This window comes from Pogona vitticeps, chromosome 3 (genome assembly GCF_051106095.1).
Source record: "Pogona vitticeps strain Pit_001003342236 chromosome 3, PviZW2.1, whole genome shotgun sequence".
Lineage (NCBI taxonomy): Eukaryota > Metazoa > Chordata > Lepidosauria > Squamata > Agamidae > Pogona > Pogona vitticeps.
In genome coordinates, this window is record NC_135785.1 from 97,261,640 (window position 1) to 97,287,295 (window position 25,656).

Below are 25,656 nucleotides of genomic sequence, written 5' to 3' on the forward strand. Positions count from 1 at the left end.
GAAATGTCAGTTTATATGAGAGGAAAATCTTACTCAAATTCTAAGGGCAGGAGTGAATGCTGTTGTTGGAAGAGAAATGGACAGGTGAAGGACTTTTAAGCTATGAGACAATGGGTCACACAGTGTTATTATCTGAAACAAAGGATATAAGTGGTTGGTACTGGAGGCACCTAACATTTTGAACGCTGCTTTGAATTAACTAGCCTGATCTTAGCTACAAATCTCTAGTTATTCTTTAATTGCTGCTCAGGCTTTCCATTAACAAAATGCTTTAAGAAGATTGCCAAGTTATTTCAGGCAAAATAAGGCAAGTACACCATATAAGGCAAATACCTTAGGAATAAAGTCAGCCTAAGGCAGATGAGTTCAGTATGCACTTAGTATGTACTTAAGTAAGATAAAATAGTGGTAGTACAGACATTGTAAACAAAGTGTAGCAATCTTATTTATCAGCCTGTGTCCTGAGATTATTTCCAATGAGAACTAGTGTTAACTGCCTAGAAGTTTTCATATTGTTCCAAGGGGATGAAGGATGTTAGTTTTGGGAACACACAATTGAAAAGTCCTTGACCAATTTGTATTTAGTAGTAGAATCAAACTATATGCAAAGTGTGACAAGTTCATCTTCTCTCAGCCTCTTTCATTTATATATCTGAACATCCTCTTTTTGAAATAATTAAACTGATGTTTATGAAGGTTTTTGGTTATTTTTATTTTATGAATTTATAGAATTTTATGCTATTTTTCAATTAAAAGACCTGAAAATAGCTTACATCCAATAAAACATATAGCTTAAAAATTATAAACCAGTGAAATCCTTTACAAAAAGGTAGATTGGTTTAGGTATCTGACTGCGGAGCCAGAGGTTGGGAGTTCATTTCCCCACAGTGTATCTCCTGTGGCCTAGAGCAAGCTACAGAGTTCTAAAATGCCCCCAGAAGACATCAGTGTTAAACCACTTCTGATTATTCCCTACTTGGATAATCCTGAGAAAAGTCATCGAAAGTCAGAATTGACTTGATGGCACATAATTATTATCAGAGGTTGCTATGTTTTGGTTACTGATTTGTTAAAAAACTGAGGTAGCTGGTTAACAATAAGGAAACACCTAGATAAACACCTAAGTCTCTAATCTGTAGGCATGGGTTTTTGGATTATTATTATTTTTGGACTACAGATCCCATAATTCTCCATTCTGGGAGTTCCATCTGACATGCAGACACTTTAAGACTCACCTGAGAGAAAAGTCTAAGCTAGAAGACTTCGTGTTGAAAGAAAGATTGCCTCACTGATAGCTGGGACCTTCTCTTCTGAACAGTAAGCTAGGCAGAGTTAGACCTAGCTATGCCACAAGGCCTTCCAGTGTAGGCCTTTCTCCCAGGTGAGCCACATTTAGATGTCATGGTGGTGCTGCGGGTTAAACCGCAGAAGCCTTTGTGCTCTAAGGTCAGAAGACCATCAGTTGTAAGATTGAATCCACGCAACGGAGTGAGTGCCCGTTGCTTTGTCCCAGCTCCTGCCGACTTAGCAGTTTGAAAGCATGTAAAAATTCAAGTAGATAAATAGGTACCACCTCGGTGGGAAGGTAACAGCATTCTGTGTCTAGTCCCACTGGCCACATGACCACGGAAACTGTCTTTGGACAAACACTGGCTCTACAGCTTGGAAATGGGGATGAGCACCGCCCCTTATAGTTGGACACGACTGGACATTTGTCAAGGGGAACCTTTACCTTTTCCTTCTGAGCCATAGTGTGACACTCATTACACTTATAATTCATTACACATATAACCCCTCTCAGCCAAATATGCGGATCAGACTGGCCTGTAATGGTAATTATGGTGGAAATTAGAGATCTTTGTTTGAGATGTTAAGAATAGAAGCTATTAAAATACTGGGGGAAGGCATATTTATTGTTGCAGGGTTTTTTTAATGGCTAGGGACATTTGTAATAGGCTTCAGTAGTTGTGTGATGTTCATTCTTCTTTGTGGTCTCTGTTAATACACACAAAAGGGTTATTTTGCACCTGCACAGGAACTCTCGGAAGTTTCTAGAGCTTAAAGACATGTGATTAGTGGGACGTTCCCCTGTGGAGCGCATGCTCTGCCTGCCTGAAGTCCCCTCAGTTCCTTTTAGCCGCCGCTTAGGTCAGACCTATCTTGACAACTAGAGCAACTTTTATTTATTTATTTATTTATTTTTATTTACTACATACAAAGACATACACTCATAAAGAAAGAAAAAAACAAGACAGAATAATACTAACAAAATCAGAAACCAAAAAACAAACAAACAAACAAAACAAAAAAAACCCACATGTATTGGCGGGGGGGGCATTCCATACAAAATTTCCATTCTTAAGAATCTGGCTGCATCAACCTAATTATTCTATAGACATTCCAAATGTGATCCATCCTAAAAAATCGTACTAAATTCTAACAGTTATTTCTCTTGCATCCTTGGCTTCCCATCATTCCTCAGAATATCCCTAGTAACATCATAAAAAGCAAAAACAGGAAAAGAAAGAAAAATTTGAATTAGAATCCATACAAGTGTGTATTCCACACAAGGTTTCATATAGTATCAATGTTTCAGAGGGTAGGTATGCTCAAATATCTTGCCTTCCAAGTTTCAACATATTACACTTCATTTCTGTAAAATATATGCCTTAAAGTCATCAATTTCTAATATTATATTCATCATAAACAGAGTCACAAGTTATATTTATCCAGCTTAATAATCTGCCATGTTCTATTATCCAGATCTCTCATAACATTATTAATCTATAGTTGATTTAGGTCTTAAAGTGTACCTTAAAAATCCTCGATTTCTAATATTATATTCAACATACATGTACCAGATCACACCATTGATAATTCTTAATCATCATTTATCTCCAAATATAATCAGAATCGTTTACTGTTATCAATTATCCCTTTTCCCTAGTTTTATAATGCCATCTGTGGAACCCAGTTAAGCTATTTTGTCTCTGATTTGGATTATTTGGATTGTTCCCAAACATCATAGCTTGCCATTGAAGCCAAGGAGTGCGTAATTTGCAATCATCCCATCTCCCCTTGTGCTTTTTTTAATTTTTCTGATTTCCACATTCACCCACCAAATCAGGACACATTTCATTTCCATTCCTCTGGTCCACCTCCTCACAATGTATCTCAGTTTTCTTAACCTGCTTTTTAATGCTTTTGCACTGCTTTCCACAAACCAACAAGTTATCTCCTTCCTGTGCTTCCGAAGGGAGCTGGTCTGCTTCTGCTCCAGCGCTCTGTTCCTGCGGGGATTCCCATTTCTGCGTTCTTTTCCCCGAATCCAAAAGAACAATGTGAAGTTCCGCAAACTGTTCTTGAATGCATTTCATAATATTCACTTTTGTATTCTGAATAGCGTCCAAAATCTGCCCAGTGATATCCATCCTTAATAAAAGGCAAGTGAACAAAATGCTTTCCAATCCCTAATTTCAAGAAATACACCTCACTTGGAGAGATACAGCTTGCTGTTTGTTTACTTCTCCCAGCCGAAAGTCATAAAGTACTTAAAGGTTGTAAACGTCAGTTCCTCAACAAAGCTGATGATTTATGCTGTCTCAGAATCCAGCTTTCTCCAGCTTCGATTTAAAGGTTCATTAGAGTTACTGTGAGTGTGTTCCCATCGAGGACAGGAAATAAATAACAAAAATCACTGTCCTTGATCGCTCCAGCTCCTCTTTTCAGCATGTGAGACATGCTTTCCAGAATATTAATATTCGAAAGGCAGCTGGACCAGATGGAATCATGGGACGAGTTGTTAGGGGCTGTGCTGCAGAATTAGCTGGAGTTTTTACGGATATTTTCAATCTATCCTTGTTGCAGTGTTCTGTCCCCACTTGCCTGAAGACATCTATTATAGTGCCAGTCCCGAAGCAGTCAGCTGTGGTATCTCCCAATGATTATAGACCAGTAGCTTTAACATCTGTTATTATGAAATGTTTTGAGAGATTGGTGCTGGATTACATTAAGGCTAGTCTTCCACCTTCTTTGGATCCATGGCAATTTGCATACAGGAGAAATAGATCTACTGATGATGCTGTGTCCATCATACTCCATACTGTATTGAGCCACTTAGAACAACAGAGAACTTATGCGAGGCTGTTGTTTGTGGATTATAGCTCTGCTTTTAACACCATTCTACCAAATAGGTTGTTTTTAAAAATGATCAATCTGGGATTACCTCAGGAGATCTGCATGTGGATAAAGGATTTTCTGACAGATAGGTCACAGTCAGTAAGGATGGGATCCCACCATTCTTCTACCCTGGTACTAAGTACAGGAGCTGCCCAGGGCTGCGTGCTAAGTCCCTTCCTCTATTCCCTGTACACACATGATTGCACCCTACTATATAACACCAATGCAATTTTTAAATTTGCGGATGATGCGACAGTGGTGGGACTCATAAATAAGAACAATGAGTCTGCTTATAGAAAGGAAGTACAAAGATTGATACTATGGTGTAAAGAAAATCATCTCACACTTAACATCAAAAAAACTAAAGAACTCATAATTGATTTTAGGAGGAAGAGAAATGTACATTTACCACTGTACATAAACGGTGAGGAAGTGGAGAGAGTTGGTAGTTTTAAATTTCTGGGTACTTACATCTCAGAGGACCTCTCATGGACTATAAATGCCAACATGCTAATAAAGAAGGCACAGAAGAGGCTGTATTTCCTGAGAATGCTCGGCAAGTTAAATTTATCTCAGCATTTACTTCTGTCACACTATCGTAGCACCATTGAGAGTGTCCTAACCTATGGCATTCTGGCATGGTTTGGGACTAGCTCTGTAGCGGACAAAAAAGCTCTACAGAGAACCATTAAAATTGCCCAGAATATCATCGAGCTCCAGCTACCAACTCTGGATGACATCTTCACATCCCGCTGTCTAAGGAAATCACACAGCATCCTGAGAGACTCTTCCCATTCTGCTTATAACTTTTTTGAACTGTTACCGTCTGGCAGAAGATATAGAACAATTAAGACTCGAACCACACGTTTTCTAAATAGTTTTTATCCTAGAGCTATAATGCAATTAATAATGAGCTTAAAGACCACCAGTAGTGAATAATTAGTTGGACTGTGTTACTTGGCCTGAGGTGTAAATGTTTGTATTTTTAGTGGGGGACTTCTAGTGGGTGGGGAGTGTTTGGGGAATGTTATGTGTGTGCATGTGTCTGGTCTCTGGGTGTCTGTGAATTTCGTTGTATGGGTATACTGTGTATATACTTACAATGACAATAAATTATTATTATTATTATTATTATTATTATTATTATTATTATTATTATTATTATTATTATTATTATTATTATTATTATTATTATTATTATTATTATAGTTGAAAGCAGTCTATTTGGGTTTCACGCTTTTTTGCCGCTTCTGATTGCCTTATCTCCTCAGAATCAGTCATTTAAAGTTTATTTGTACAATACTTACAAACGTTGAAACTAATTGACTCTGTTGATGCAGTCCTTCATAAATCCTTGTGCTTCTCCCTCTGCCACGGGGCTTTTACAGCTGGGACGCCATAAAATGGCGTCGACGATGAAATCCTTTGTCTAGAGAAGGAGTGAAATCGTGGGGGTGGATTGCTTTCCTACCCCCCAAAGTCCTCCGCTCTCTTACGACCTAAAAGGGGGCATCTCCTTGCCCCCTTGTGCCCCCCAATTGTTCAGGGGGGCTCTGGATTCTCGACATACAGCAGAAATCTGGAGAGCCTCAGATTCCTTGCTGCTCGCTGTTTGAAGCCCCGCCCCTCTCCACAACTAGAGCAACTTTTGATCGCGATTGCTATTCTTTCCTTCATGCCTTCTCAGGCTTCTCCACCTTATTTGTTTGACGTTTCCCCATGAGTTACTTTTAGTTCTACATTTTCTCCCTATGGCTTCTTTTTGCTTCCTTTGCTTTCATTGCCCCCCTAATTTTTCTCCCTCCCCCATCTTTCTGCCCTTTTTATGCCCCCGTCCCATTTAAGCGGTGCACGTTGTGTGCGAACAAGATTCCGCTTTCAGACAGCCACAACTGCTGTCTTTTTTGCCTCGGGGAGCAACACCAAACTCATTCCTGCCTGGAGTGTAAAAAACTCACTAAACCTGCCCTCAAAACTCCATCTGCAACATCTCCATTCCTTCCTCTGGGAGAAATCCCTTAATCCACCCATCGCCTCAATGGAGCCTACCACACCTCCTATCCCTACACAAGAAGTGCCTAGATCCATATCGAGCCCGACCACTCCATCTCCGAAAACCATGGTGCAGTCCAAGCCCTCTTCGAAACTGATGTCGGCATTGGTGTCGAAACCTTCTTGACTCTTGTCTCAAGATCACTTATCTAAAAAGAAAATAGATAAGGGTGGATTGAAAAAGGCTAAGAAGTCATCCAAGCCTACTCAATTTACTCAACCTCAACCAAACCTCCAGGGAGGCTCCCGATTCTTTCTCGGAGATGGAAGATCCACTCCCGCTACTTCCTGGCCAGGCTCCTGTTTCTGTAGTGAGCCTTTCGCCTAGTCTTGGCCCCATCAGTGGCTGACGTTCTCTCCAGCCCGACCTCAGCCCATTCTAGCCCTGCATCTTCAGGGCAGTCAGTTATAATGCAGTTTTCCAACTCTGAGTCTTCTCCGCATCAGTCTCCTCCTTGCAAACACACACTGAAGACACGTAATCTTTCTCCTGGTTTCCAGGATCCTCCACATTGAGAAATTTACTACCTCCCAGAACCTTCCTGATATTGGGCAGACTACCATGATCCTTATTATACCAACCGGTACCACCATCACAGAGATGATATCGACCTGTATTCTGGATCATCCTATTATGAACCAAAGAGAGCCCAATACGCTTCACGTATCCACCTGAACCTTCTCTGTCTCCAGCCCGACATCGGCGTCAGGCTCATACATTCCAACTGCAACCTTCTGTCTTGGCTCCTCTACATTCCAAGTCGGCCTTCAAATGTACTTCTTCCCACTCAACAGAGCAACCCACCTCTAAACACTCTCACACATCTTCGATACTGGTTTCTTCTTCTCACTCTCACGTGCATACTTCATCTCTTCAGGTCACTACCACTTATAAAAGACCTCACCCCCTCCGCCTGACACCAACAGAGGGTTGTTGGCTCTTCTGCTTACCGGATCCAAAACCTCAACATCTAGACCTTGACATCAGTCACCCTTTTCTGAGTCCACTGTTTCTGAAGCTCACAATCCCCCTTCAGAAATCTCTCAAGAATCACCCTCCAACTCACCTACTCCCGACTCTAATGTTGCGGATAATCACCCTCCTTCATCTTCTGTGGACTTTACATCTTATTCTCAGCTTATACTCCACATGGCCAAATCCCTCAAACCTGAGGTTGAACAGCCTCCACCTCCAAAACAGGACCTAGTATTCAATGATCTCAATCAAGATAAAACCCCACCACTCAGTCTGGCTTTCATACCAGCTATGCTTGTTTTGGTAAAGGAGTCTTGGGATAAACCACTGTCCTTGGCCTTCAGATCTTCAGGTGAGTGGGGAACCATTATAGAACTCATGGTTCCGATACTTCTTTTCTTGTTGTGGAATCAAATCAATCCCGAGCTTGCAAAAAATCACTGGTGGCTTCAACAAGTAGACAGGGCAGAAATTAGACATTTTGGCATGGCGTCTCTACTCTTTAACATCCTTCATCATGAGGGTCGCCAATTATCAGGCTGCTATGGGTGCTACCACAGGCAGTTATGGAACAAGGTCCTCCCAATCTTACAGGCTGCTCCTGAAGACTCCAAGAAAGAGGCTCTTAATGTCTATTTAGAGGCATCCACTCTGGCAAAGCAACAGCAAATACCTGCCCATCACACGGCAGATGCCTCCTCCAAAGCTGTGGCTACTACAGTCATGCTTAGACAGCATGCCTGGCTTCGTTCAACAGGCATCTTGAACGATGCCAGGTCTTGCATAGAAGATCTTCCCTTTGATGGAGCTGGTCTTTTTAATGAAAAGACTTATAAAGTAATGGACAACTTACACAAGATCAGGAAGATAGCCAGATCTTATTCTACACAGTAACCCTTTCGATATCAGCGCCTTCAGTGGCGTTGACCCATCTTCTTCCAACAACCATATCAACAAGAGCATTATCGTCCATACAGAACTCAGGTCCCAGACAGACCTTTACGGGACCCTCCACTTCCACATCTTCCACCTTTCAACCTCAGGCTCAGCGTTGTCAGCCCTTTTATTGCCCTCAAAAAAAGGCCAAACATTATATATGACTCTCTTCAGCCCGAGGTCAACCTCCATTCTTCCTTTCAAACTCGTCTTCATCCTTTCTTCTGCTCTTGGTCATGTATCACAAATGACAATTGGATACTGTCTATCATTCATCATGGCTATCTTCTCAAATTCGAAGAACTTCCACCCATTGGTCATGTCAGACACACTCCATACTCACCAACCCTTCAAGACAAAGTCTTGCTCCTCATTCAGAAGCAAGCCATTACAAAAGTGCCGAACAACAATCTTCACAACAGTTTTTACTTCCGTTACTTTACAGTTTCGAAGCGAGACAGAGGTTTTCGCCCCATCCTCAATCTCAGACACCTCAATGCATACATCCAGCCCAAATGTTTCAGGATGGTTACACTTGATACCGTCATTACTCTCCTTTCACAAGGAGAGTGGTTTGTTGTGATAGACCTCCAAGATACCTACTTTCATATTTCTATTCCACCACAGGTACCTCCACTTCTGCTTCAAAGGCATTGCCTGCCAGTTCTATTCTTTTCCGTTTGGCCTCTCTACCATTCTACGGACTTTCACAAAATGCCTTGCATCAGTATCTCCACCTACACGGCAAAACCATTTTTCCCTATATCAATGATTGGTTAATTGTATTGAACTCTTACCAAGACACCTTGAGAGACACTCGTTTCTCTCTCTCCACGTTAGCAGATCTTGGGCTCAAGATCAACTTCACCATCTTGACTAGAACCTTCTCAAACTGTGGACTGTATAGGGGCTTGCCTTGATGTCTCGGGCCAGGGCATTTCTGCCCCAAGAGCGAAGAACCAAGCTAAATTCCTCAATACAATCTTTCTGTACCCTCTCCTCAGTCTCAACGCGTTGGGCCCAGCACCTTCTCAGTCTCATGGCCTCAACTATATCAGTTATCCAACATGCCAGACTCAAAATGAGATCCCTTCCAGTCTGGTACCTTTCCCTGTTCCACCTGATGATTGACACCCCCTCCCTCCAAACAGTTGATATTTTCCAGGGAATTAGCTCACCAACTTACCTGGTGGACCTTGCTCCCGCATCTTGCAGTCGGCCGTCCATTCGCTCCACTCCAGCTCACAATTCAGGTCATCACTGACACCAGCCACATGGGATGGGGCGCTCACTGTCAAGGCGACAAAATCCATGCCCTGTGGAAAAAAGGAGAACAAACCTTGCATAGCAACCATATCGAGTTACTGGCTATCATCAAGGCCTTTCATGCCTTCCATCCTCTCATCATCAGTTGCGCCATTCAGTTGGCCACATACAATATGAATTCCCTATACTATGTAAACAAGCAAGGGGGCACGCACTTCCTCTTCTAGACCTCACAGTCCACCTTTGGAAGTGTTGTTGCACCCACCACATCTTTCCTGTTTTGGTCCACATTGCCATTCAAGACACCTTTCTAGCAGACTACCTCAGTCGCCTCACTACTCGGACCCATAAATGGGTTTTGGATGACACCGTTTTAGCCCAAATCTGACATCATTGGGATACTCCTACTCTCAATGTCTTTGCCACGCATGAGAATACCAAATGTGTCCAATATTGTTGCAGAGCAGGGAGAGGCGTGAACTCCCTAGGAGACACCTTCATGGTCGACTGGGGAACTGGTCTTGTATATTTATTTCCTACCATTCTTCTCATTCAAAGGATGAAAGGAATCCGCCAGTTCCATCCACTCCAGGGCCATCCTGGTAGCTCCTTGGTGGCTGCAGCAACCTTGGTTCACCCACGTGAAACTGATGTCGACAGACCTCTCACCTCCCTCACCTCCCATACCTGCTAACTCAGGACAGGGGCAGGATTTACCACCCAGACCGGGAGTCACTCAACCTCGCTACGTGGAGAATTCACCTTCCATAGCAGCTGTTCTGGACAGGCTAGAAACCTTTCCACTCAGCTTCTCTACTGCTATAAATGGAAGACATTTTCCACGTTTGCTGCTTCTAAGGGACTCTTGACAACACCTATTTCCCTTGAGACCCTCCTTACATTCCTTCTACATCTTTTTCATCTTGGTCTGTCACAATCCACCTTGAAGGTGTATGTTTCTGCTATTATAGCACATCTGCCACCGGACTCTGATTCTGCTCAACTTTTCTCTCAGCCTACCTTGAAGAAATTTCTCAAAGGCTTTCAAAACATCTATCCTCCTCAACATCAACCACTTCTGCAGTGGTCTCTACAAACAGTCCTCAATGCTCTTAGCCTCCCTCCCTTTGAATCATTTGCCACTACCAACTTCAAACTTCTTTCCCTCAAAACTTTGTTCCTCATTGCCATCACATCAGCCAGGCAAGCTAGCGAGTTAGCAGCTCTCAGGTCAGACTCACCATATCTCCAGTTTCACCCTGACAAGGTTACCCTCTGTCCGGATGCCTCCTTTCTACCTAAGGTCATGTCAGAATTCCATCTCAACGAACCTTTGGTTGACCCTTTTTTTTTTTTTCCATCTCCAACATCGGATCTCGAGTGCATGCTCCACACTCTAGATGTTAGGCATGCTCTTGTTTTTTATGTTGACAGGAAAAAAAATCTTTTACGAAATCTTCACATCTCTTTATCTGCTGTCACGGTCCTCACAAAGGCTCTCCAGCTTCCTCACAGACTTTATCAAGGTGGATAGTCCAAGCAATCACCTTGGCCTATGAATTGGCAGGAAAACCTTCACTGGACACTGTTAAGGTCCATTCCACCAGGGCTGTTTCTACCTCTACCGACTTTCTTCGCAATATACAGTAAATGTCTCCAACATCTGTTGAGCTGCTACATGGTCTACACCCTCGCTATCATCTGGATGTCAGAGCAAAGAATGAAGCTGGCTTTGGCAGAGCTGTTCTTACATCCTTCTTAACGTGATGTCCCACCAGCCGGTAAGTGAGCTTGCTAGTCACCCATTTGTGTGTATTCACAGAGACCACAAAGAAGAAAGAGAGATTGCTTACCTGTAAGCATGGTTCTTTGAGTGGTCTTCTGTGAATCCACACATCCTACCTGTCCTCCCCTCTGTCTGTCACATTGTCTCTATTTACTTTTCTGACAGCGGCGGACTTGTTGGGAACTGAGGGGACTTCAGGTGGGTGGAGCATGCGCTCCATGGGGTAACGTCCCACTAATCACATATCTTTATGCTCTAGAAACATCCAGGAGGTTCTGTGCAGGTGTAGAATAACCCATTTGTGTGGATTCACAGAAGACCACTCAAAGAATCATGGTTACAACACTAACCATGTTGTAACCATGGTTACAACACTGAGGCTGGGCCCTCGTTATCTCCACCTGTGCGGGGGATCTCTTTTGCTACCTTGTTTGCTTCAGTTTGATCTACCTTTATAGGGGCATCTACTGAAAGCAGCTTGCCTACCAAGATGAGTTTATTTGGCTTATATCCTTCAGATTTTTTGTATTCTTGTGGGGTTTCCATGGTAACATTTTAGAACTGTTCTAAGCACTCTTTCTGTGACTCTGAAGCTTAATGTGAGTTACTGTGGTATATGTGCTGCAATACAAACCAAGAGCAGGAACATTTTTACCTGCTAGGATCATAAGTAGAGATGGGGGTATACATACACAAATACGAATACCCCCGCACAGGTGAAAATAAAGAGGGTCCTGCCCCATGGTACCGGATGGTCCACTCACTGATCTGCTGGTGCTGCAGGCTTCGCACTAGCGTCCTGTTGCTCCGTAGGTTGCGATCGGTAGGCACTCTTCAACCTGGCAGAGAGATTTTGTCGTCCCACCTCCTGCCAGAAGTGGCTAGCCAATTGCAAGTTCCGGAGCGATAGGATGGGAGCACAGAACTCATGGCAGCAGCAGATCGGTATGTGGACTGTCTGGCACCCTGGGGCTGGACCCTCGTTATCTCCACCTGTGTGGGCGATCTCTAACCATAAGCATTGCTAGTTTCTAAAAATTAATGTGCCAAACTGGAGTCCATTTCTCAGTTCTCACATTGATACATAATGTGGAGAGAGATATAGTATGTGTAAAAATAATACTCATGTGCAATAGTGACTTATGGTAACTCTTTTCAGGTTTTCGAGGTAAAGAATATTCAGAAATGGTTTACCAGTCCCTTCTTGTGGGGCAACCTGGTACTGTGTGCAGCTCACCCAGGGCCACAAAGGCTGACTCTTTTTGCAGGAGGCACAGTGGGGAATCAAACTCCAACCTCTTGCCCGACAGCCAGATATCTAAATCACAGTCAGTTATGTTTAAAAATACTACATGTGAAACCCAAGAATAACTATGTTCAGCTAAGTAATTAAAAGAAACATTCAACATCCATTCTTTGTGGAAGAGGAGCCTCATGGCACAGTGTTTAAACTGCAGTACTGCAGCCAAAAAACTCTACTCACAACCCAGGTTCAATCCTAGGTAGATGGCTCAAGGTTCAGTCTTCCATCCTTCCAAGGTTGCGATTTTTCCCCATAGACACCATTTTCCCCCAGCTGACCGGCGGGGGCATCAGAAGGAAGGGGGAGGGCTCCCCTGCGGTCCTTCTCAAGCTCCCGCCAGTCAGCTGGGGGAAAATGCAGGTGGGAGCTTGAGAAGGACCATGAGGGAGCCCTCTTCCTCCGAGGAGGCGGTGGCGGCTGCTCATCCGAAGGCCGGCGCCGAGCGGCACTTCGGCCGGTTTGTTCCTTCCCGGGCCGTGGAGGGGGAAGGGGGAAGAGAAATAGCCCTGGCGCGGCCGGGCACCTGGCTCCGCCTCCCCCTTCACCTCCTCCTCCTCTTCTTCAAGCCGGCAGCCAGCCGGCTTGTTCCTTCCCGGGCCGTGGAGGGGGAAGGGGGAAGAGAAAGAGCCCTGGTGCGGCCGGGCGCCTGGCTCCGCCTCCCCCTTCACCTCCTCCTCTTCTTCTTCAAGCCGGCAGCCGGCCAGCTTGTTCCTTCCCGGGCCGTGGAGGGGGAAGGGGGAAGAGAAAGAGCCCTGGTGCGGCCGGGCGCCTGGCTCCGCCTCCCCCTTCACCTCCTCCTCTTCTTCTTCAGGCCGGCAGCCGGCTGGCTTGTTCCTCCCAGGGCGACGGCAGTGGCGTCAGGGGAAGGGAAAGGGCCGGGCGCCTGGCTCCCCGTCTTCCGCTTCACCTCCTCCTCTTCCTCCGGAGGCTACTTCTGAAATGCCCGCCAGCCAGCTGGGGGGAAATGCCAGCTGATCGGCGGTTCCAAAATGGCCGCCCACTGTTTTCTGGACAGATTCCTCACTTACTGAGGTGGCGAAAATGGCCGCCCCTATGGAGGATCCTCGCTGAATGGTGAGTTTTTGCCCCATAGGAACGAATTAAACAGGGTTTAATTCGTTCCTATGGGGGTTTTCTTTCCGTTTAGCGATGTTTTCATATAGCGACGTTAATCCTGGAACGGATTAACATCGCTATGCGGGGCACCACTGTGTGTGTATATAAAGCAATATCACCAGTTGATTTGTGTCCTTTCTGTAGCATTGCACATATTAAGGGCTGATTCAATGTCAGAATAGTAATATATTGCCTACAAGTACATTAAACTTTTTATTGACAGGCTCCTAGTCTAACTAAAGGAAGCAGAGCAGGCTTCTGGGAAACCCGGCCTGGTCTACTCACTCCAAACAAATGGTAGACATAAGGCATAAAGTTGAAATGATCCCATTTAGTGTTGATTCAGTTAGCACTCCATTTCCTTAGAACAGATCATGAACACTAAGCATAATATTGCAGTATTACTTTTATGCTGCTTTTTATCTGTTAGGTGACAGAGTTGCTTTTAAAATCTGAATTGAAATCTGTTGGGATTTCCATGTGCTGTATATCTTTAGAGCCTGGCCCATAACACTTGAAGAGGGAAGGGTTAAAAATAGGCAGCCAGGTTAACTCCACCCCCTTTTCCTCCCTCAGGTTGGGAAAAATCCTTGGAAAACAAGATTTTTCTCTCTTCTGTTTGTTTTCTTGCTTGTAGCAACAGCAAGCAGATGTGCCTTTTTATGTTTCTGGGCTGTATTTCCCAAAATTCTCCAATAATTCCCCAGGCAGAATCCTAGTGCACAAGCACACACCTACATCTACATTTTGTTCACCTGGATCAGGGCCTACTCCAGATGGCGTTCCTGGAATGTGGCCTAACTGGAAGTCATAATCTTGCTGCCTGTTAAGCTCTATGGAGGGTGCCTCCATAGAACAATGCTTTTTGAATTTGAAGCTATGACTGCTTCCTTTTTTCTTTTCTCCTTTTTTCTTTTATTTATATTTATATTCATATGAGCAACAGGAATCAAAGGCTACACTCTCAGAGGTAGGTCCTTCTCCAGAGGAGTGAAATGTACACATCTGCAGACATGTGTTTGTGGGTTGATACTTCTAGAATTCTGCCTGATGAATTCTTTTAGAATTCTGGGTCTTGAAGTTAGGCATGGGATTTCCACATATTTTCAATTGCAAGTCCCAGAATTCACCAGGAATCCCCCCCCCCCAGCCAGAATTCTGGTACCTGGAGCCAAAAATTCCGAGTCCTCAGAGGAGTCATAGTACTTCACTGGTGCCATGGCAAGTCCTTGTTGGGAACAATGGCCGTTTGCCTAAAGAAGAAGGAAATGGGTGCAAGCAGCTCAGCTTCATGAGAGCCTCAGGAGTTTAGAGATCTGGTCATTATTGACAGACACCCTTTACAGAGCCCAGTTTTATCTTTGTTTAGGCTGTTGCGGGCAAATGAAATAATTTATTGAAAGGGTGAGTGGGTGGGCGTGCGTGCGTGCGTGCGTGCATGCGGGCATGTTCACCCCTCATGTGTGTTCCCTTTTTTTGAGTTGCTTTTTCCCCCTTTCATTTCATTTTAAATATTGCTGGGCTGGTTTCACAACAAAAACCCTTCCATGTGTTAATTTTTACTCAAAAGATCAAAAATTAAACCAACAAATGCCCACTGTAAAACATATTTTCTTAGTCAGCAGTGAAATTTAAAACACAGTGGTCAGAATCCTGTTAGTTATATCTGCTGGTGTAACACCAACATCATAAATCAGCATAAAAATTCCCTATCACACACCAATCATGATGTGGTGTAAAGTGAGAAAGGCTTCTTAAATGGCAGCAATTCACTGCTGAAAATTGTGCTGCAGATATTAATCCTAGCAGAAATATACATCGGGGTTCCAGCCAGTTGCATCAGTATCTAGCAATGTTCCTGTAAAAATTTTCTAGGACTGATAAACCTGCTTGTGTATGTGGCTTCTTGTCTGGTTTGTAAATTTAGAAGTTGTCAGGTACAGCCATTGGTTGGTACCGGAAAGATGCATAGTGGCAATGAATGTTGGAGGGGGTTAAGTGCTAAATTGTAGGGTCACAAATTGGGGGAGAAGGGGAGAAAATGGAATTCACATGTAGTTTTATTTAAAATAGACCCAGTGAAATCAGTTAAACTTTAGCTAGCTGCAACTAGCTAGAGCCATGTTAATTTCAGTTGATGTCTCTTTTTTTTGCTATATTTTGATTAAACTTGGTTTAGGCAGAGTACAGATATAAGGAACAGAAATTAGTCCAGCTACTTTCATTGCATGCCAGTAGCAATGTGTATTATATTATCCCATCCTAAATTTGGAAAGAAGTAGAATTTATCCTTTAACAGTGAAGACTACATGTGTATATTGTATATCTATGTACTTTTATTATGGAGCCAGTTATTTTTACTCTTAACTAGGGCATGATGCAGACTTTTACATTTTTACACTAAACATGTTGGTATTTTGCTGTGGTAATACACTATTCTAGTAACTTTTATATTTATTGAATTTTAAATAAAAACACACACATATATGTGGATGTGGGTGTTTGAATCTTTAGATAGCATGCTGCTTAAACTATTTTTTTTCTCTTTAGACTTTCAAACCTTTGGTTGGGAAAAGTGTATACAATTCTATTACGGCAGTTGAATTTCTTGTGGACAAACAGCTGGATTTTGTAACTGAAGATAGTGCCTTTCAGCCCTATCAGGTAAGAAATGCAGATATTATTAATGTATCTTTTTCATTTAGAGTGTATATGGTTTATCTTCTGTGTTCGTGCTAAGCAGTGATCTGTTTTGATTCAGAGGGAGCAGAGCTCTTCATGAGTTGATGGCCCATCTACAGAATATTTTAGTGGTATTCTGCAACTGGTGTAGAAACAGCATTATAGGCAAATGTATTTGGAATGATCTGTACTTCATTATCTAGTTGTTTTGAATCTGTGTTGTAGTCAGAGAAACTTAACCTTATAAATATTTTTTTATTTTATTTATCACTATCCTTGGTAGGAAATCAAACTTCTCTCTCTCTCTCTCTCTCATTACAGTTCTTTTGCAGCTAAAATATTCTAGTCATCTGCTTCTATGTGAGGGGACAATGCATTTCACAATAAAATATTTGAGGTATTTTAAAATGAGTACTGTACCTGTTGTCATGGAGAATCAAAATCAATATTTATTGGTGAATCTTATAGCGTATGGAAACTCCTGTCGTGAATATATGCTATCCCAAGATGAAACATGATTTTGATGAAGTTGTTATACCACCATTATTCATATAATATCATTATCATATGTTTTATTACAGTCTTTAGACCAATTAAACAAAAACAATTATAGTTTCAACCTTTGCAGCATAAAAACATAACAAAATTACCACTTAGTTTAAAATCTATTTAAAATCTGACAATTTAAATCCATTTAAATTTGACAATTCAAAGCCATTTAAAATCTACATATCTAAAATTTATGTACACTTTGATTTCTGGAATCTAAGTATCACCATGCAGAAACTCACAATGTGATAGGTAATCTTAGGGTATATTTGGCGGAACGCCTCCTCCCAACAAGGTCTACCCGGATCACCCGCGCGAGTCAGGAGGTGAGGCTGAGGAGCCTGACGCCGAGAGAGGCCCGGAAGGAGAAGACACGAAACCGGGCCTTCTCGGCGGTGGCTCCTCGCCTCTGGAACAATCTCCCTCTGGAGATTCGCGCGGTCCCCACGCTGGGCACCTTTAAAACCCAATTAAAAACATGGCTGTTTATTCAGGCCTTCCCTCCATCCAACTCTTGATTTTTTCTGACTTTTCCTTTTTATTTTTACTGCTGTTCTTGTTTGATTATTATGTATTTGCCTATGTTTTATTATTTGATTTTATATTTGGAAGCTGCCTAGAGTGGTCCGGTGGGCCAGATAGGCGGGGTATAAATTAAATAAATTAAATTAAAATAAAATAAAATAAAATAAAATAAAATAAATAAATAAATAAATAAATAAATAAATAAATGAGAGAAGAAACTCAGATTTCTTCTGTACAACCTGGAATTTTTTTAATCAGTGGAAACATAATCTGGTTACATGCAATCTCATAGTGGGGACAGGTAAAAACCTGTGTTGCATAGTTTCTACCACCTCTAGCGAACAGGAGCAAAGCCTTTCTGCATAAGGGAATTTCCTATGTTTCCCTTTGAGAACAGCAGATGGAAGTGCAGAGCATCTTGCTAGTGTAATAGCTCTTCTAAATACTCTCATTTCTAAGAGTGATAGATAGTGTGCCAGTTCCATGGGGTTCTGAATGTAGGCCCTTAACAGCAGATTCTGTACACTAGCAAAATCAACTTGGTGTTCTATATCCTCAATTCTTTCTTTGAGTAATTTCCTTGCCTCATTTATTTGGTATGACAGCAGCACTGCGATATACATAGACAGATTTTCATCAAAAGGCTCTTTAGCCATGTATATTTAGACAGGATACAAACCCTGGCCTCGACTCTTAGGAGACCTGTCTCCAGTAGTATCCTTGCAGTTGAGACACATCTGGGAAACTGAAGGATGGTTCTTAAAAATTTAGATTGTACCCTTTCTTGGGGTGCAAAATGTGAACTAGGTGGCCCCAAAAGTGAACCATATAGCAGTTGTGCAAGCGTCTTAGCCTTATACAGTTTAAGAGCTGCAGGAACAAAGAATTCACCCTGAGAGTGGTGAAATGTTGCTATACTATTTGCGGTCCTTTCTCCTTGATCAGCCACATACTTACTATGTTGAATCCTTGAGCCTGTGGCTTGTAGAATTACCCCTAAATATTTGAAGTTATTAACTTGCTCAATACAGTGACCCTTAATTGACCAAACCATTGTCTTTGGTTTGCGCCCAAAGGCAGCTATCTTGGTTTTCTGATAGTTTATTGTTAGAAACTCAGTTTCACAGTATGAGAGTTTCTGCAAAGCCCTCCTTAGACTGACAGGAGTTCTAGAGAGGATCACTGTGTCATCGGTGTACAGTAATGTTGATATAGGTCTATGAGCTAGTTTGGGAGGGTGGAGGTCGGGGTTATTGAATCAGCTAAGTAAGTTATTTCTATAAAAAATAAATAAAGCTGGGGCTAGTAGACAGTCTTGCCTGACTCCTCAACGTATAGGTTTGGATGGGTTCTGTAGGATGTCCTTGTCTACTGTATCTAACTCTTAAGTATGTTTCTTTGTATAAGGCCCTTATAAGACACATAAGTCTTCTATGTATAGAGGACTTTGTCAGTTTATCCCAGAGTCGCATCCTAGATATAGAGTCAAATGCCAATTTAAAATCAATGAATGCTGCATAAAGGGAGATTGTACACTTAGAGGAATATTTCTCAATAAGATGTTTAATAACTAGGCCAATATTCAGAAATATATCCTACAAATTTAAATTGGATGCTGTTCCTTCAGTTAAAGATACAAATGAATGTCTAGAGTATGTTGACAAATATGGAAGTTGAAATTTGGTTGAATGAGCAACAAGGTCATAACAATATAATAAAAACAAGGATAGAGATGGCCCAGAACAGTTTCCTTGAAATGAAGAATGTAATGTCCACTGGCCAGAATCCATTTGCTGACTTATGCTTCTGTAAGTTAAATGGCTTAAGTTGCAGGAGCAAATTGTAGACCAGGCTTGTCCAACCCGCAGCCCCCAGGCCGCATGCAGCCCAGGTCCACTTCTAATGCAGCCCAGGGCAATTTTTTTTTAAAAAGATGCTGGGAGTTGTACAGTAGTTCCCAGCAAGGGGAGGCAGCCGGCGACCATTTCCAAGCTGGGGCCTCCCTAGCAGCTCCGCTCCACCCCTCCCCGCCCCAGGGGGGCTGGAGTGCAAGGCCTGATGTAATTTCCGAGCTATGTTGCCATAGGCTGGGCTACCGCCAAGGCTGAGGAAACAAAACTTAGGCCAGGCTTTAAATCCCGCGCCGGCTGCGTGGCCACCGCTTTCCAGACACCCCACAAGGTTCCAGGTGCATGCGCTTCTTCTGCGTCCACCCGCCTGCCTCCCCGCGGAGCCCGTGCACGCAGGGCGCCACTAGGTAAACGGCAGAATACCTTTGCCCCCCACCTACTCTCTCTCTGTTTTGTAGCCCCGACTTGCTTTCCTTCCACCGCACATGGGAATCTGCCCGACATGTGGAGCTCCTGTCGGTGCCAGGCGATCACGGCAAGCGCACGGTTTGGGGACGAGGGGGGGTTGCCTGGAGGGGGGAAAGCATCCTCACAAAGTTTGGGGCCGCTTTTCCCGGTGTGTGTGTGTATGTGTGTGTTGGGTGTGGGGGGGCAGAGGCGGGATGGATAATCCGGGCGAAGGCTGGGCTGGGCTTGCCAGGGTGCGCCCGGAGGTCCTTCTCGGGGGAAGGGGCGCACAGCCGCCGCCGCCCCCCGGCTTTCTGGTGGGAAAGGATGCCTTTTGGAGGCGGAAAACTGCTTCGGGGGGAAGGAAGCAAGAGGTGGGTGGAACGGACAGAGAAGGAAAAAGGGGGTGGGTGGGAGAGGCTCTTGGAAGAAGGTACCCCCCAAAACCACCTGGGAGAGGATGGGTTGGTTTGTGGACGCACGCTCATTGGGAAACTGTGGCCTCGACCCGGGAGGGAGGCTCTCGAAAAAGCACCGTTTGGAGGGAGGGGGGGACCTTTGGCAAGGAAGGAGGCATTGGAGAGCACCCCTCCAAAGGTTGAGGAAACCTCTCCCCCTTACCAAGATCATCATCATTGGTTTGGTTGAGTTGCTGTTAGTGTGATCCCCAAGCAGAGGCTGAGAAAGTTGATGCAGTGGGATTACAACTCCCAAGTTCCCCAGCAGCTGCTGTTGTGTGTGTTTCTGGGCGTTGTCGTCCCTCCCCAGTTCTTTTTTCCATCCCAGAAATAAATTTGTTTGTTTGTTTGTTTGTTTGTTTGTTTATTTACTGCACTCTCAATGCGTGTTGAAGCCCTCCTACCCTGGGTGGTTTGTGATAAATACAGCACAAAGCCAAACCTGACAATATAAACACTAAACAGTAGCAGTAAGTTTAATATGTTAACTATGTTTTCTATGTTTTTTTTTTAAATGATCAGGTATCATTATTGTTATTTTATTTTATGTGCGGCCCAAACTAAATTTTCATCTTCTAATGTGGCCCAGGGAAGGTGAAAGTTTGGACAACCCTGTTGTAGACTCTGGGTATGGCAAAGAAACACAAGTTGAACCTTGTTATTTAGTAGCAGTTTGCCACCATGACTCACACTATATGACTTAATGCCAGCCTAAATCAGCTGTTGAGTTATGACGAATAAACTTAAAATTGGCTTTAGAATATTCATTGTATTCTCATGGAACCAGGGGCAATAACATATGCAGCTATTGAAAAAGACACAAACATTTGAAATGTGGGTTTATTTCAGCATGCTAAGAATTTTTTGGATCAAGAAAGTGAACAACTCACAGGTGTGTTTGGTGCGGATAAAAGAGAATGCCCTCTGTGTTCCTGCTCCCAGACTCTGGAACTTTCTCCCAAGGGAGGCCAGACTGTCCCCGTCTTTGCTGTCCTTCTGGAACCAGGCAAAGCCCTTTCTCTTCAGGAAGGCTTATTTTATAGTGATTGGTGGTCTAAGTGAGATGTGGTGGTGGTGGTTGGTTCTTCAACGTGGTTCTCCATGAATCCACACTAGTGGGTTTAGACAGCGCCTGCGCTGGCCTCTCGGAATTTTCTAGAGCTGTAAGAGAAAAGTAACAATGTTTGAGGCTACCCTTTACCGCGCATGTCTAGCCCGCCAACGGCTCAGTTCCATATGCCCGCCACAAAGAAGAGTTGGGACTCGATTCCAATGACGGACATGTGGGGAGGCCGGGCGTGTATTCATGGAGAATCCACTTGAAGAACCATGTTTACAGGTAAGTAACCTGTCCTTCTTCAACGTGGTTCTCCATGAATCCACACTAGTGGGTGACTAGCAAGCATTGGATGGTCTGCCTAATGGTTTCCAATGGAAAAAAACAAAAAATCATCATAAATTAACGAAGTGTCAGAACAACACCAAAATCAGTTTGCATAGGTTTCAGGAGGTGGACTAACCATTGCAATCATTTAAAACAGCTTCCAAACATTGTAAGACACTTTTACAGGAGCGAAAAAGGACTTCGCAAAGCCATTGGAATGTATTGAGTCGGCTTCAATACATTCCAATGAAGGAAACATTGTTTCACACAGCGATGTTTCCTATGGGGATTTTCACTCAGCGATGGCAATCCGTTCCAATTGGAACGGATTAACCGGTTTTCAATGCATTCCTATGAGAAATGGTGTTTCACAGAACGATGTTTCACACAACGTTGATTTTTTTGGAACCAATTAACATCGTTGTGTGAGGCACCACTGTATATCAGGGAAGGGTATAACATTTTAAATACAGTGGTGCCTCGCTTGACGAGGATAATTCGTTCCGTTGAAGTCACTGTTAAGCGAAATCCTTGTCAAGTGAAACGAAAAAGCCCATTGAAATGCATTGAAACCAGTTCAATGCGTTCCGATGGGCTAAATACCTCAGCGTCCAGCGAAGGTCCTCATAGGGTGGCCATTTTCGGTGCCTGTAAAGCGAGGAATCCGTCCTTAAAACACAGCGGGGAGCCATTTTGCACAGCGGGCGGCCATTTTAGAGCCGCTGATCAGATGTTTCAGAATTGTCATTTAGCGAAAAATGGTTCCCAAAGCAGGGAATCGATCATCGTTAAGCGATTTTTTACCATTAAAACATCATTTTGCAATCGCAAAAGCGATCGCAAAAACTTCATCATCAAGCGGTTTTGTCGTTTAACGAGGTAATCGTTAGGCAAGGCACCACTGTATATAGACAGGTATATTAAGTTAATAGATTTTGTGTCTTTGTGTGAGTGTGATTTTCAATTGAAGGGTTTGTGTTCTGTAGGAGAATCAGATACTGTTCTTTGGGTAGAGTCTGCAAGCAAGATGAAACGTGGATGTTGTAGGAGCAGTAGGCATTTGGAGAAGGCTACAGAAATGCTGTCTGGCCCCATTCAATGTAACAGCTTCTGTTGAGAGACATGGGAGATGGAGAGTGTCACAATCCCATGTGACCCTTGATTGCTTCACCAAACTAAGAGCTCACGCTACGTGTCTTTCAGCTGCCACCAGTTAATTACATCAACATTGTTTAATATTAATAATGGAGGTCCAGGCAATGTGTCATTTTTAGAAGAACCAAATAAAAAATGTTTATTTTTACAGATGATGATAGTTCAAGCAATGTTGTTAACTCTTAACAAACATCCTCCTTCATCCACTCTCAACCACCACTCTCCCGCCCAGACTCCCAAAACTCTCCAAACTTTCAATCTCCTCAACTAACACCCTCCTCCTGCTGAGTCTCTTATATCTCATGACTCTACACCTCCAGCACTCCCATTGTCTATGCAGATATTACATTAATATTCATGTCCTGGGCAGACACCACATTCCTCCCCCTTTAATAAGTTTGTTTTAGGAGGGGAAACCTAAAACAAACTTTTAGGTTTGCCCTCAAAAACAAACAAAGGTTTATGGAAGAATACAAATACTAACCTCTTACATTATTTTCATTACTAAGGATACATTACATTATGTTTACATTAATAAAGATATATTAACCACTTACATTAATAAGGATACATTACTTACATTAATACGAATTACATTACTTTTACATTAATAATGATAATTACTATTATTTTTACCATCACTAGACATACCTCTTAGTTTATTAATATCCAAGCAAACAATCCACTTTAAGCATATTCCATAACTATTACACAAACGGAACAGTTAATTTTCTCCACCCATTGTCTAAATCACACTGGCCATGTGACCACGGAAAGATTGTCTTCGGACAAAACGCTGGCTCTATGGCTTGAAGAGCGGGATGAGTGCCGCCCCCTAAAGTCGGACACGACTGGACAAAAATTGTCAAGGGGAACCTTTACCTTTTACCTTTACCTTTGAGACAAGGTATCAGCAACCACATTCATTGGCTGCATTGTTTGAAATCTTTTTGCACTTTCCTTTACCCTCACCCATAAACTCACCCACAGGTACCTTTAGTCACAAAGCTCTTCATATGAGGGGGACCACTTTACTGAGTCACCTCAAAATTCACAGGGAAGTTCCTTTTAAATTCAATCTCAAAGACTTGGTTTCATATTTTATATTTATTGAGATTTTCATCATCTGGTTTCTCAGGCAGGGGCTCATTTTTCATGTTTTTTAGTGCTTTTGCAGCTGCATGTTGAGCCTTCTTTAAGTTTGTTAATGGAGCAGCTTCCTGTAAAGGGCTAAACTTTCACAAATCAGCCACCTTGACAGTTGCGCTACGAAAGGCGCCAGTACTGGATGTGTATGCCTCTGTCAAGCAGGCGGTGGAGAAGGCTCTAGTTTAGGGCAGGACAGATATGAGTGAACCTCTGAATGTTCTAGTGATGTCTTTGTGCAGTGCAGCCAGGGTAGATAGGGCAAGGGATCAAAAAATATGAAGGCACTTTTCTCCCAAAGACCTAATGGGCTAGAGAAGGACAAGGATGGCATCAGTGGTCAGACTGACACTGTCAGCATGGACAGCAGCAAAGCTGCTGTTTTTGTAGTTGAGAAAGAAATTGGCAAAGCGCAGTGGACATTGCTTTTCATGTCCATACCATGCAGCTCCCTCATGTCCATGGAAGGTTTTATCCCCAGCCCCCATTCCCAACAAATATCTCCTGTACAAAATAGCCTTGTTGTGAGGGGGAACTTCCCTTGAAGTACATACCCATCTGACATGGGGGAGGGGACTCAGGAGGGCACTATTTCAGAAGCAGATAACACTGAAATCACACCTGCCTCCCCAGCTGCATTTTCCCGACCTGTTGCCAAAACTAATAGTGACCAAAAATTTGCAGCCCCAGTTAGGAACATGCAGTCAAAAACTGGAGCTCCCAAGGAGTCAATAATCTTCAAGCATTTTCAGCAGTGTGGTATAGATGCTTGCATGGCTGAGTGCATGCACTACAAAAAGATGCTCAAGCATTGGCAGGACTTGGGCCACCTGAAGATTCAGCACAGTGTCTGGTATTGCTGCTGGCAAATAAAGTGGGTACTGTGCGGGCAAGTGACTTCCTTCTTGTGAAGGTAAGAGTCATTAGAGGGCAGAGGGTGAGCCACTAGCCCAGGCAAGCAGAGAGGTGCCATGTTTCCCTGAAAATAAGACAGGGTCTTATATTAATTTTTGCTCCAAAAACGCATTAGGGCTTATTTTTAGGGGATGTTTTAATTTTTTTCCATATACAACAATCTACATTTATTCAAATACAGTCATGTTATCTTCTTTTGGTTGCTGCACAGTGGTGGAGAGTGGGGTTTCACAACTGGGGCTTATTTTGGGGGTAGGTCTTATTTTTGGGGAAACAGGACAAATAGCAAGAGATGGGTTGCAGCAAATGCCCGACACACATCTCAAGAATAAGTTCCAGGTTACCCTGGAAGAACTTGGAGGGGTGCAGGAAATGGCCTTCTACAAACATAAAAATACCAGAATTACTCATTGCCTAAGGGAGAGGATAACTCTGGATAACCAGCCATTCTTTCTGGTGGAGAACACTGCTTTCTGTTGGTTTGTGTCAGAGCTCGCACCCCATGACCAATTGACATCCCAAATGACTCTTAGCCACAGGATGGTGACAGATTTATATTGAGATGTCAGGGTACTGATATATCAACAGTTGGCCAGCACATATGTGGTCAATTTTACAAGTGACATCTGGAGTAGCCAAGGTGCAAAACATTCCTATCTCTCCCTGAGAGGACACTGGTGGAATGTGGAGGCATCAGGCAGAGGGGAATGCACAAGGGCAGGATACAGGTGGACTCCTTTGATTAAGGCTATGATGGAAGGCGGCCATATACAGTAACTCACAGCATTTAGTTGAGTCTACTTACAGAAAAGTGAGGTCTGTTTGTCACAGAACATGGGGGCAGACATGGTGGCAGCACTGCAGGTTGGGAAGATGAAAGGGATGTGGTGTATACTCCACACACTCAACGTAGTATTTTGGGGTGCTTTGC

General features: G+C 43.2%; 1 protein-coding gene across 6 annotated transcripts in view; it reads left to right on the plus strand.

The window, feature by feature from the left end:
• Positions 1-25,656, plus strand: part of JMJD1C (jumonji domain containing 1C) — a 249,203-nt gene that overhangs the window by 114,615 nt on the left and 108,932 nt on the right. For all 6 annotated transcript variants that reach the window (XM_020793184.3, XM_078390904.1, XM_020793183.3 and 3 more), the window contains one exon: positions 16,165-16,278. Coding sequence is in view for 2 of the 6 variants with exons in the window: in XM_020793183.3 (XP_020648842.2) it covers positions 16,165-16,278 (114 nt within the window). In the remaining 4 variants the exon portion in view is untranslated. The remainder of the gene's footprint in view (positions 1-16,164; positions 16,279-25,656) is intronic.